This window comes from Siphateles boraxobius, unplaced genomic scaffold (genome assembly GCF_051911475.1).
Source record: "Siphateles boraxobius isolate OS27281-9 unplaced genomic scaffold, OSU_SipBor_1 6, whole genome shotgun sequence".
Lineage (NCBI taxonomy): Eukaryota > Metazoa > Chordata > Actinopteri > Cypriniformes > Leuciscidae > Siphateles > Siphateles boraxobius.
This window is the reverse complement of record NW_027509186.1, coordinates 36525648-36537867: the sequence shown is the minus strand read 5'-3', so window position 1 is coordinate 36537867 and position 12220 is coordinate 36525648. Positions and strand designations below refer to the sequence as shown.

At 37.7% G+C, this 12220-nt stretch overlaps 2 protein-coding genes across 6 annotated transcripts in view; both read left to right on the top strand.

Moving 5' to 3' along the window:
* Nucleotides 1–12220, top strand: part of chordc1a (cysteine and histidine-rich domain (CHORD) containing 1a) — a 155807-nt gene that overhangs the window by 55830 nt on the left and 87757 nt on the right. The gene's annotated exons all lie outside the window — the stretch shown is intronic.
* LOC143715301 (NACHT, LRR and PYD domains-containing protein 3-like) overlaps nucleotides 2476–12220 on the top strand; it is a 113052-nt gene continuing 103307 nt past the window's right edge. For 2 of the 5 annotated variants that reach the window (XR_013195711.1, XM_077206991.1), the window contains exons 1-5: nucleotides 2476–3014; nucleotides 3304–3399; nucleotides 9825–9938; nucleotides 10214–10291; nucleotides 10368–12176. Coding sequence is in view for 4 of the 5 variants with exons in the window: in XM_077206991.1 (XP_077063106.1) it covers nucleotides 3350–3399; nucleotides 9825–9938; nucleotides 10214–10291; nucleotides 10368–12176 (2051 nt within the window). In the remaining variant the exon portion in view is untranslated. Of the gene's footprint in view, nucleotides 3021–3303; nucleotides 3400–9824; nucleotides 9939–10213; nucleotides 10292–10367; nucleotides 12177–12220 lie in introns of all 5 variants that reach the window. The other 3 variants (XM_077206995.1, XM_077206992.1, XM_077206994.1) reach the window with 2 other exon arrangements.

Here is a 12220-nt window from a genome sequence, read left to right as displayed (position 1 = left end):
GGCTTTGTAAACTTTATCCATGATGTGGTTTATAATGGACTGTGGTACAGAAACTTGGTTTACTCTGGCTATTCTCTGCCGTCTCAGACGACGATGTTTGTCCCGTTTTCGCCACGGTAGCTTCTTCGAAAGTTAGCTTCTGCCCGTTGTCGTTGTGTTTTCTGACTTGTTATTTTGTTTTTATAATTGTGTTTCTTCGAAAGCTATCGGCAGTGGTAGCTTCAAAAGGGGCGGCAGTGGTTCAGTGGTTCATGTAGGTTGTCTACAAACCGAAAGGTTGGTGGTTTGATCCCCGGTTCCACCTGACCAAGTGTCGAGGTGTCCATGAGCAAGACACCTAACCCCGACGAGCTGGATGGCGCCTTGCATGGCTGACACCACCGTCGGTGTATGAATGAGTGCGTGAATGGGTGAATGTGAGGCAATATGTAAAGCACTTTGGTGGCCATTGGGTCTGTGAAAGCGCTATATAAATGCAGTCCATTTACCATTCGAAAGGGAGGGGTGAGCGGTGGGCTTAGCCCTTAGTGTAAACTCGCAACCGAACCGCTAGATGTCGCTAAAAGTCACACACTGCACCTTTAAGGTGGGGTATGTGATTTGGAAAACGACCGGCAGATTTTGAAAATATACAATTCAAATGGTCCTACCTTCTTTCCTCCAACGCTGGCCCTGACTCCACCCATTCGAAGAACATGGACGAACGAAAACTCAGATGTGCGAGAGATTGGAATGACGATTTACTACTAATCATGGAACCGGCTTTACTGACGAGATGCGCATGCGTCACGACCTTTGAGTATGCGCACGAAGGGGGTCACGCGCGCTGGGGGGAGGGGTGTGGTACGACCGTTTCATTGACGAACTTACTGTCCAATGATTCTAGGTGGTCTTGGAAATTATTGGCTGGAGTTTTTCGATTCCTGCCCGTTGTGTTTGTCCTGCCCGTTGTCGTTGTGTTTTCTGACTTGTTATTTTGTTTTTATAATTGTGTTTTGTTTTGCACCTCTCAGCCACCGTACAACCCTCTCCCCATGGGTGACCCTCTACGATGCGCAAAGTGTCTGGGTCGAAGAGGATATCTACACCACAAGAAAACTTGTAATAGTATAATGGATTTTTGTTTGACATACTCTATATAACTGGGTCAATAACAATGCTGAACCAAGTGTATACACACACTCGTAACAATGTTATATTCTTTGTTTCATTAGGGAGTAAAGAATCTTTTACTTTCTCCATTAAAAGAAAAACAAAAAATGACTGAAAGAAAGAAAAATGTGTTATTTTCCACTTTCTTTCCAGCAATGTGCTTTTCCTGTCGCAGTGTCTGGTTGTGTTTCCCTGGGTTGTCACTAGAGGTCCTCGTTCTCAAGGTGTCTTTCACATTTGACTTTATTTCCCAATATTCTGTCTGTCACTCATCAGTTTGTTGCACTCAGCTGTTTCCCATCACCTTGTTAGATCTGTGTGTATATATTCCGTCTGTGTTAGTGTTCGTCACGGAGTCCTTGTTTTATGTCGCCACTTCCGAGGTCTGTTTCCCTGCTTGTTTTTGTTCTTATGTTTTGATTGATTTTTTATATTTGACCCCTGCCTGGATTACAATGATTTTGGATTGCCCTCATTATTAAACTTACTGCAATTGGATTTTCTGCTTCCCGTGTGTGGTTCGTGACAGAAGCCAAGATCCAGCGGTATGTTTTTTAATATCTCTTCCCCAGCCACCGAGCGGGAGAGAAGGGAATTGTTTGAGGGGATCCGGTTGGCCAAGTTTTGCGGGACCTGTGGAGGTCGCAGTGGAGGACGTGGTCGAGAGGAATCCCAACACCATTTTCCACTCAGGCCCCTCCACAGGATTTTCTGCTATATTTTATATTATATGTCATATAATTATAACATATGATACAGTTAAGCAACATCACACGAGTGCTGAGAAAATGTGACATGATTTCATATGACAGTTCAATAAACAAGTAATTAATATCAAGTCACTTACATTTTAGACACAATATTGACTGTTTTTGTTCTATTTGACCAGCGAAAATAGTTAAAAACAAAGATCACAGCAGAATAGAACCACAGCTTATCTTACCGGAAAACATAACCGCATTACTGAATGATACAGCGCTTTGAATTAAGTGGTTGAGTCAAAAAATCAATGACCGATTAAACAACCGCCTCATTCCTGAACTATTCAGCCGTTTGAACGAATCATTTGAATAAATGACTCCATAACTCACTCATTAATACGGTCACCTGTCGCCCCCTACTGGTGGTTTAGTTTCGTGTTTAAAAGTAGGCTATCATTCTATTTGTATATTCAAAAAAATATTTAAAACAATCTAATAACATTATTTAATGCAGGTGTAATATTTCAGTGTTAATTAATTTGACTGGTAACAGCCATATAGTTTCTTATTATTTCAATTGAATTTATTGATCAAATTTAAGAATTTAAAATGAAAAAAAATGCTCTTTATAAAGGTTAAAATATCATAAATATGCAGACTTAAATATGTAAAAGCTGACTGAACACTGATGAGAATATTGCTTCAGAATAAATTGTATTTACAACACAAAAGAAAAATCCCATTTTTTTCTGGACAAGCAATTTTTTTACTTGGACAAGTGTATGACCGATTTACTTGTTCGAACGACAAGCACATGTAAAGCCTTAATGTTGAGCCCTGAGTTATATTTTATATAGTATTATGTTTATATGCCGAGCCTGAGTATAATTTTACACATCAGCCCAGTCTATTCTGTAAAGTTAGTGATACGCGGGGTCAAGTTTTGTTTGCACATTGATCTGACAATAAATGTGGCACACCCAGTTTTTCTTATGCACACCCAGAGACGCTTTTCTGGCTACACTAGTGATCGATTCTATACTGAGTATCAAATCCAAAGCGTGTAATGGAAACCTTGATAAAAGCTAAGACACGAATTTACGTTTAACTACTTGATAGAAACGGCGGTGGATTTTGTGAATGTGATAAAGGTTGATCAAGGTGAGTGTTCAGGTCTCGAGACGTTTTATATGTGACTTCCGCATTTAGACCAATATTAGCCTATTTCACCTAAAGGACATATTAGTTATTTTATGTGTTTGATCTTTTCATTTTAGAGCAAACATGGTTTCATTGTTTTGTGTTGTCTGTGATTTATTTAGCATTTGTTTTAATTTACGACTAACATTATTTGAGTGAACTTTGAATTATGTCTCATGATCCTGTTTCTCTGAATCTCAGGATCGTTCAGCTGAATTAGCTATTGTGTTTGTTTGTCATTTCCTTTCAGAGTCAGTGGTGAAGATCAGATTCTGTTTCAACTGTTCAGCTTCATCATGGATTACACACAAACATCCAGAGATGAAGATTTTTATCCAGGTCGCAGGTATTTTGAATAAACTACAGATTAAATCATCTTGAAATTATAGGCAAGAAGTTTTTATTACGTTGAAAACTTTAATTTTATTGAAAACTATTAGACCAGGCAGTCTTTTAATTAAAATACCATTTAAGAACTTATATTAAAATATTATCACCAATAATTATTTGTTACAAGGACAATTTTCTTTCTTCTGAAACTAGTGATGAAGCCCAAGAAAATGTTACAGTACAATTAGACAAGGGCAGGGAAGCACAGGATAATGTTGATTGTTGTTATGAACTTTTCTGTGGGGTTCTGTATGGGGAAATTAGTCAATATGAGTCAAAACTGCATGGAAAACGGGCCCACAAGAAATGGTATCGAATTAAACAACCGTTTTGGAATAATGAATTACATAATATTTGGTCAAATTTTCGTGTGGCAGAGAAAATATATTTAAAATGCAAGGAGCCTGTTTTAAGGAAGAACTTGCACGATATATTTAAAACCTCTCAATATGATTTTGATAAAACACTTAGAATGTATAAAAGGCGTTATAGGAGAGGTAAAGCTTTTGAAACAAAGATTTTTCAAAATACTAATCCACAGCATTTTTGGAAATGAATAAATAAGCTTGGCCCAAAGAGAAATAAATTAATTCCACTTGAAATTCACGGAAAGTGGGGGGTCAGTATTCGAGACAGATATTGGACAGATGGGAAATAAAATATTGGACAGATGGGAGAAAGATTATAGAGATTTGTACACTTGTTCTAGCTCTCACCATTTCAATGATGCATTTCTAGTTGAGATATGTAAATTGAAAAATCTAATTGAAGTTGGATCTGTTATGTTGGAAACACCTTATCTTAGTAGTGTGCTAAACAATGATATTTCCTTAGAAGAAGTTCAGAAGGTAATTGATAGAACCAAACCTTATAAAGCTGTTGGTGTGGATGAACTTTATAATGAGGTTCTTAAATGCCCCAAGCAGTTAAATACTCTCCACATGTTATTCCAATATTGTTTTAAGAGTGGGACTGTTCCCTCAGTGTGGTATAGTTCGATCATTAAGCCTATTCCAAAGACCACACAGGTTGACCCAAGAGTACCATTGAATTATAGAGGAATAAGTTTGCTAAGTACAGCATGTAAAGCGTTTTCTGGTATTCTTAACAATCGACTAAGTGAATACATTGAAACTAATGGAATTTTGGTAGATGAGCAGAATGGGTTTAGAAAACACAGAGCATGTATTGACCATATTTATGTTTTATCATCTGTCATTAGAGCAAGGTTGCAGGAAAACAAAAGTATGTTTGTTTGTTTTGTTGATTTTAAAAAAGCTTTTGATTGGGTTAATAGAGATTTGTTGAAATATAAGTTACTTTCTATTGGTATTACAGGTCACCTGTATAATTCCATCAGAGCTCTGTACAAGGCTCCAGTGGCCTGTGTGCAGATTAATGACATGAGGACAGAATCGTTTCCCACTCCATTTGGGGTTAAGCAGGGAGATGTTCTTTCACCCACTCTTTTTGCGCTTTTTGTGAATGATCTGGCTCAAGAGATAAAGTTAGCAAATTTAGGCATAGACATTGATGGTTTTAACCTCAGCATTTTATTATATGCAGATGATATTGTTGTTTGCGCAGATGAAGAAACTAAACTACAAAGAATGTTGGGCATTATGAAGGATTGGTGTAATAAATGGAGACTTTCTATAAATGGGGATAAAACACAAGTTGTCCATTTTAGGAAACCATCTGTGTTACGTAGTGAATTTGAGTTATTTTTTGGACAAACACAGCTTATGTATTCCAGAACTTATAAATATCTTGGTTTCCTTTTTCATGAAAATATGACATTCTCAGAAGGGAGAAGGGTTTTGTCTGAGTCTGCAGGGAGGGCCCTGGGAGCTGTTATTAATAGGATGAAGCTTTGCCCTGAAATAGGTTATGCAACATTTACCCAGCTGTTTTGTTTGACAGTATGGTGGGATCTATTTTGTTTTATGCAGCTGGGGTCTGGGGCTTCGAAGAAACTCCTGAATGTAATAGATTGCAGAGCAGGGCCATGAGGTGTTTCCTTGGAGTGCACAGGTTCACTACTAGATAGGCTTGGGCGGTATCCAAATTTTGATACCGTCAAACCTCCTCCCTATTTTACCGGGGTATACGGTATTACCGTGACTAACGAAAAATTATGACATAAGGCTCAGACAGCGTCACCAAACTGTTGGCTTGTGCCTACACCGTTCAGAAACTGAATACCAGATCGGGATAAAAAACACCAAAACAAAAATCAAGGCCAACCCGTGCACGTTGTGTCTGATCCCGGCTGACGGCATTAAATGTAATTATGAGCCGTAGCCCTATTTAGACTAGACTATTTTTAATACGTGGGCCGTTATAATATGGTTGCGCCAAATAATTGTTTAACCCATGTGCTGAGGGGGTGGTAGATATAAATACTATTTATAAATGAGCAAAAATGGGACACTTAATAATATTTAATTATTTTAATTATGACAATTGTATTAATTTTATTAATTAATTTAAATTAAATTAACAAGCAACAAGCAATAAGTCCATTTGTAAATCCGGTGACACGCGTCCATTGATTTTTATTAATACAACTTTTCTGTCAGTGCTGCAAAGATTAAGTTGACGATCGCCATCTCCTAGTGAACGCGCATATATAGAGAGAAATGCAAATCATGGATTACATAATCAGAAGGTATAGGCTTGTCTTTTTCTTTTGGTTTTGAATTTTTTCGTTTAAAGAAATTGTCGATTGATATCTCCGTAGTGAACGCGCCTATAGAGAGAAATGCACATCATGGATTAATCAGAGAGTATGCTGCCTATATTTCTTTTCCTTTTGAATTGTTTCGTTTAAAGAAATTGACGAATCACCATCTCCATAGTGAACGATAGAGAGAAATGCACATCATGGATTACATAATCAGATTGTAGGCTAGCCTATTTCTTTTCGTTTTGAATAGTTTCGTTTAATTTGATGATCGCCATTTCCGTATGAACGCGCATAGAGAGAAATGCATTTCATGGATGAAATAATCAGCGAGTGGCCTATTTCTTTTCGTTTTGAATTGTTTCGTTTAATGAAATTTCAAGCTTTATTTAGATATAGGGCTATCTGTCATGTTTGTGAGACATACACTCAGTTTCGGTTAATTTATTATGAGATTTCAATGCAAGTGACCGCGCCGCGCCAGCGCACGATCGTGTCATGATTATGTTGTCTGCTATATTTTATTATTTATTAAATCCAGGCAATTGGTTGATAAAAAAATTATTAAAATTAAGATACAATTTATACAAAACGAAATTCACTTTAAAGAAAGGCCTTTTACAAAATGAAACTTAATTAAGTGGTGTTACGTCCAAGGACGAATATATATATATATATTTGTGAAGTACATGGTTCTGTGATCTGTGTGTGCTTTCTTTGTTGTTTTGGTGTCTCCTGCTCTCTTTTGGCTCAATGTCTGACTCCAAAGTAACGCGTTACTGCATTGTAATTACTTTTCGTGGTAACGCAGTAATGGTACTCATTACATTTTAAATTTATGTAATTTGATTACAGTTACTGATGTCAATAAAATTAAGTTACTTGCGTTACAAATGTATTGTTAAGAAAAAAATATTTAGTAAAATGCCTTTCTAATCACGTTTGGCTGGCTGCGTCAGCATGCGCTTTAATGAATTACCGGAGAACGCGCTTCACGAGGCACACACACACACACACACACACACACACACACACACGCGCAGCGCTACACTGTTTGGAGCACAGTCTGGCCGTTTCTCAATAGTAGCCTACGCAAACTTCGGACTTGCGTCCTTGGTAGTTCAGACTTGCCAAGTTCGACTCTGGAGAACGAACTCCCGAGGACGAGAGGACGCGAGTCCGGTTATTCTGCAAACGGAACCGCGGCGTTCTTGATCGCGTCACTCAGCACGCTCTGGCTACTCCGGTTATCTCTTTATGTAGCTATATTTCAGGCAACAATTAAACGAAATATGGTATAAAGTACAACTCTGCCTCTTTTCGTCAACAATAAAACATAATATGTTATAAAACACAACTCTGCCTCTTTTCATTTAAAAAATCGTAAACATATTAGGCTAATGGCCACACAAATGTGCGCATACATTGATTATCTTCACTGCATATATTTATAACAACACGATATATAAAACACAACCCTGCTTCTTTTTGTTTTCATTTTAAAAATATGAAAAATTATTGATCATTAAAACTGACATTTAACAGAGACAGACTTGTCATTTTATTTTATTATACATTTACATACAGTGAAGAGAATGTATAGTAAAATAAATATAAAAAATATTCTATATATTTTAAAATATATCAAATAAAATTACACAACCCTGTCTCTTTTTATTAAATGTCAGTTTAATGCTCAATAATATCCAGTATAAAAGTATAAGTAGCCTAAAACGTATAAGAAGCTGTACAATTAGAAATAAAGCAAACAGTTCAGTCAAACATAAGTCAGCTCTCTAATAGGCTACAAAGTTAAAGTCACCTCTCGATGCATCCTGGGTAAAAGGGGTGGATCAGGAACACATCAGTGATCTTGAACTGGACTTGGCTAGATGTGAACTCTGAATTGGAACAGTACTTGGGCAGCGACTGATGACGTTTCACAAGTCCACAAGAACATATTGAGAAACAGCCCTCTCTTCTGACTCGCATGCGCGCTCTTTCTCGCTCGCTCTAGATTCCGGGAGATTTGAACTAATTTGCGGGCATCAAGGAGCCGCTATCAGCATGCGGGAGACTCCCAGAACTTCCAGGAGACTTGGGATGTCTGTATTCTGCAATATTAAATTACGGAAAGAACTGAGTTTCACTTTGTAGTGTATTCTTGTAGTTTTAATAGGTTTTCAAAGTAACTTGAAAGTAAAGTAAATAGTAATCTGATTACTTTTTACATGCAGTAATCAGTAATGTAATCAAATTACAATTTTAAAGTAGTAATTAGTAATTTGTAGTGGATTACTTTTTTTGACTAACTTACCCAACACTGCTCCCGATGCATCCCATCTTACTTGTGCTTTTCATTTTTCATTATCAACGTGAAAAAAATAACATTATAATATTTTAACAAATATAAACTAATGCGCTTATTTAATGAACTCGGGTGAAAATGCATCCTCGCAGCAGTGAGTTGGTGGTTGTTTCGGAGTTGCGACATTAGGTTAGAGGTGTTTCCATCTCTCGCGGTCACCTTTTTTATTGCAACATTTACAAATTGCCTCGTCAGTATTTACCGCCTCTCCCTTCCCTCTCTCTCTCTCTCTCTCTCTCTCTCTCTCTCTCTCTCTCTCTCTTTCTCCTCCACACTGTCACTTGATGACAACTACAACTACATAAGCATTTTTAGGCATTGAATAAATTATATTTATATATTATATATAAGTGCTGGTAATGACGGTATTGAAACTGATACTGTTGCTATTTTAAGACCCCGCGGTATACGATATTACCGAAATACCGCCCAACCCTACTACTAGAGCTGCGCTAGAGGGAGATATGGGTTGGGGGCCTTGTATGGTGAAACAAAAGGTGGAAGTAATAAGATTATGGACTCGTTTTATAAGATTACCTGAAGATAGACTTACTCGGAAAGTTTTTGATTGGGATAAAGCTCACAATTATCCTTGGTCAATGGAGGTCCTTGGAATACTTTCATCAGTAAAAGCACAGTATATATTTACAAATACTTTACAATGTGATATATCTCAGGTCAGGCAGTTTTTGTTTGATTCTTATAAAGAGCAATGGCAACAGCAGGTGTTAAATAAGCCCAAATTGAGAAGTTATGTTCACTTTAAAAATGAATACTCCACAGAGCTTTATGTCAAATGCTGGTTAACTAGGTTACAGAGGTCTTTTTGTGCCCAGCTTAAAGCTGGGGTGTTGCCCTTGCAGATCGAGGTGGGGCGCTATAAAGGTGTCCCAGAAGAGGATAGATTGTGTTTTGTGTGATTTAATGGTTGTTGAGGATAAATGCCATTTTTTGTTTTTTGTCCTTTATATCATGAATTCAGAATGGGTATGTTTGAGAGAATTTAATATAAAAAGCCTGATTTGTTTTGGATGACGGATGGGGATATGTTGAATTGGCTCGTTGAGAATGAAATCTATAGTCTGGCTAGATATGTGGAAAAGGCGTGGAAACTTAGGCAAAGGAATTTATATCCTGACCTAAATTGACGGTGTCTTGTCTTGTTTTGTTTGTTTATGTTGTGAAAATAATGGTAATGTATCTTTAATGATGGTCATCTTCCTATGTGATTTTGTATGATGGTCATCTTTTTGTATTATGTTTGTTTTATGTCATTAGTGTCTTTTAAGCCTATTTTTAAATAAATAAATGATTTGTTATGTTCTAGTTCAGCTCATCAGAAGAGATCAGAACCAGAGCCCAGCTGTGTGTCTATGAGGAGTGATGGGTCTATGGTTAATCCAGTACATTTTAAGAGTGAAGATACACAGACTGATCTCAGGTATTTTATTTCTATAAAAATATGATTATAGTATGGCATTTTATCATCATAACATTATCAGTAATATATTCTACAAATGTACAAGAAGAATGTTTTAGTGTAATATTTTAATGCATACAGTATAGTGTTGACAAATGTAAAATAACTAATTTCAATGTAAAATTTTTTAATAACAGTGTAAATTCAATAATCATGAAAAGTGATTGTTTTATTGATAAATGGATAAGTAATATTTTGAATATGGCAAATATGTTTAACTTTAAACTCCGTTATAGTTCAGTTCTTCAGAAGAGATCAGAACCAGAGTCCAGCTGTGTGTCTATGAGGAGTGGAGATACACAGTCTGATCGCAGGTATTACATTTAAAAAAAATATATGATTAAAAAAAGGTATTGTGCTTATTAATACTGTGGTATTTTAATTTTACAGCCATGAAGTCCTCAACAGGTTTAGATCAAAACTAATGAAGAAGTTTCAGTGTCTGTATGAGGGAACAGGAAAGCAGGGAAACCCAACACTCCTGAATGAGATCTACACAGAGCTCTACATCACAGAGACTGAGAGTGGAGACATCAGTAATGAAAATGAGGTGAGACAGATTGAGAAACAATCCAGGAGAGCAGCAACAGAGGACACACCGATCAAATGCAATGACATCTTTATGCCTTTACCTGGACAAGACAAACCCATCAGAACTGTGCTGACAAAGGGAGTCGCTGGCATTGGAAAAACAGTCTCTGTGCAGAAGTTCATCCTGGACTGGGCTGAAGAGAAAGAGAATCAGGACGTCCAGCTCATATTTCCACTTCCTTTCAGAGAGATCAATCTGATAAAGGACAAAACACTCAGTCTTGCAGAGCTTCTTCATGTCTTTTTCCCTGAAACTAAAGAAATGGAATTAACCAAAGACAAATATAAAGTGTTGTTCATCTTTGATGGTCTGGACGAGTGTCGTCTTCCCTTAAACTTTCACAACAATGAGATTCTACGGGATCAGAGTGAAGAGACATCAGTTGACAAGCTGCTGACGAACCTCATTACGGGGAATCTGCTTCCCTCTGCTCTCATCTGGATCACCTCCAGACCAGCAGCAGCCGATCTCGTCCCGTCTGAGTGTGTCCAACGAGTGACAGAGGTGCGAGGCTTCAATGATCCACAGAAGGAGGAATACTTCAGGAAGAGTGTCACTGATCAGAGTCTGGCCAATGCAATCATCACACACCTGAAGTCATCACGGAGCCTCTACATCATGTGCCACATCCCAGTGTTCTGCTGGATCTCAGCCACTGTTCTGGAGAAGATGCTGAGCGAAGCAGAGACTGGAGAGATTCCCAAGACTCTCACTCAAATGTACACACACTTCCTGATCCTTCAGACCAACATCAAAGATGAGAAGGACTATAAGAAGAACATGACAAATGAAGACCTGATCCTCAAACTGGGGAAAGTGGCGTTTCAGCAGCTTGTGAAAGGCAATGTGATCTTCTATGAGGAAGACCTGAGAGAGTGTGGCATTGATGTGACAGAAGCATCAGTGTACTCAGGATTGTGCTCTCAGATCTTCAGAAAGGAGTCTGGCTGGTATCAGGGGAAAGTCTTCTGCTTTGTTCATCTGAGTGTTCAGGAACATCTAGCGGCTCTATATGTGCATATCTACTATATAAACAACAAAAGAAATGAGTTTGACCAAATCACCCAGACTTTGCGGACCAAAGTTAAGGATTGGGTTCAACAAAATTCATCAGAACTTCTCCCATTATCTGAGCTGCATCAGAGAGCTGTGGATGAGGCTCTACAGAGTAAAAATGGACAACTGGATCTTTTCCTGCGGTTTCTTCTGGGTCTGTCAGTAAAGTCTCATCAGAATCTCCTACAAAGACTAATGAAACAGACAAGAAGCAGATCTGACGACAGCAACGAGAAAACAGTTGATTACATCAAGAAGAAGATCAAGACCATTTACTCTCCTGAGAAATCCATCAATCTGTTCCACTGTCTGAATGAACTGGGTGACCGTTCACTAGTGGAGGAAATACTACAGTATCTGAAATCTGGAAGAATAAAGGAAGTCAAACTCTCTTCATCTCAGTGGTCAGCTGTAGTCTTTGTGTTGTTGACATCAGAGGAGAAGCTGGACAAGTTTGATATTAACGATTTTGTTGGAAGAGACAATAAAACTGAACAACTAAAGGTTCTTCAGAAGCTGCTTCCTGTGATTAAAGAATCCAGATCTGTTCAGTAAGTATCAATCAGAACAATCAGTTATTTCTTAAAACATTAGG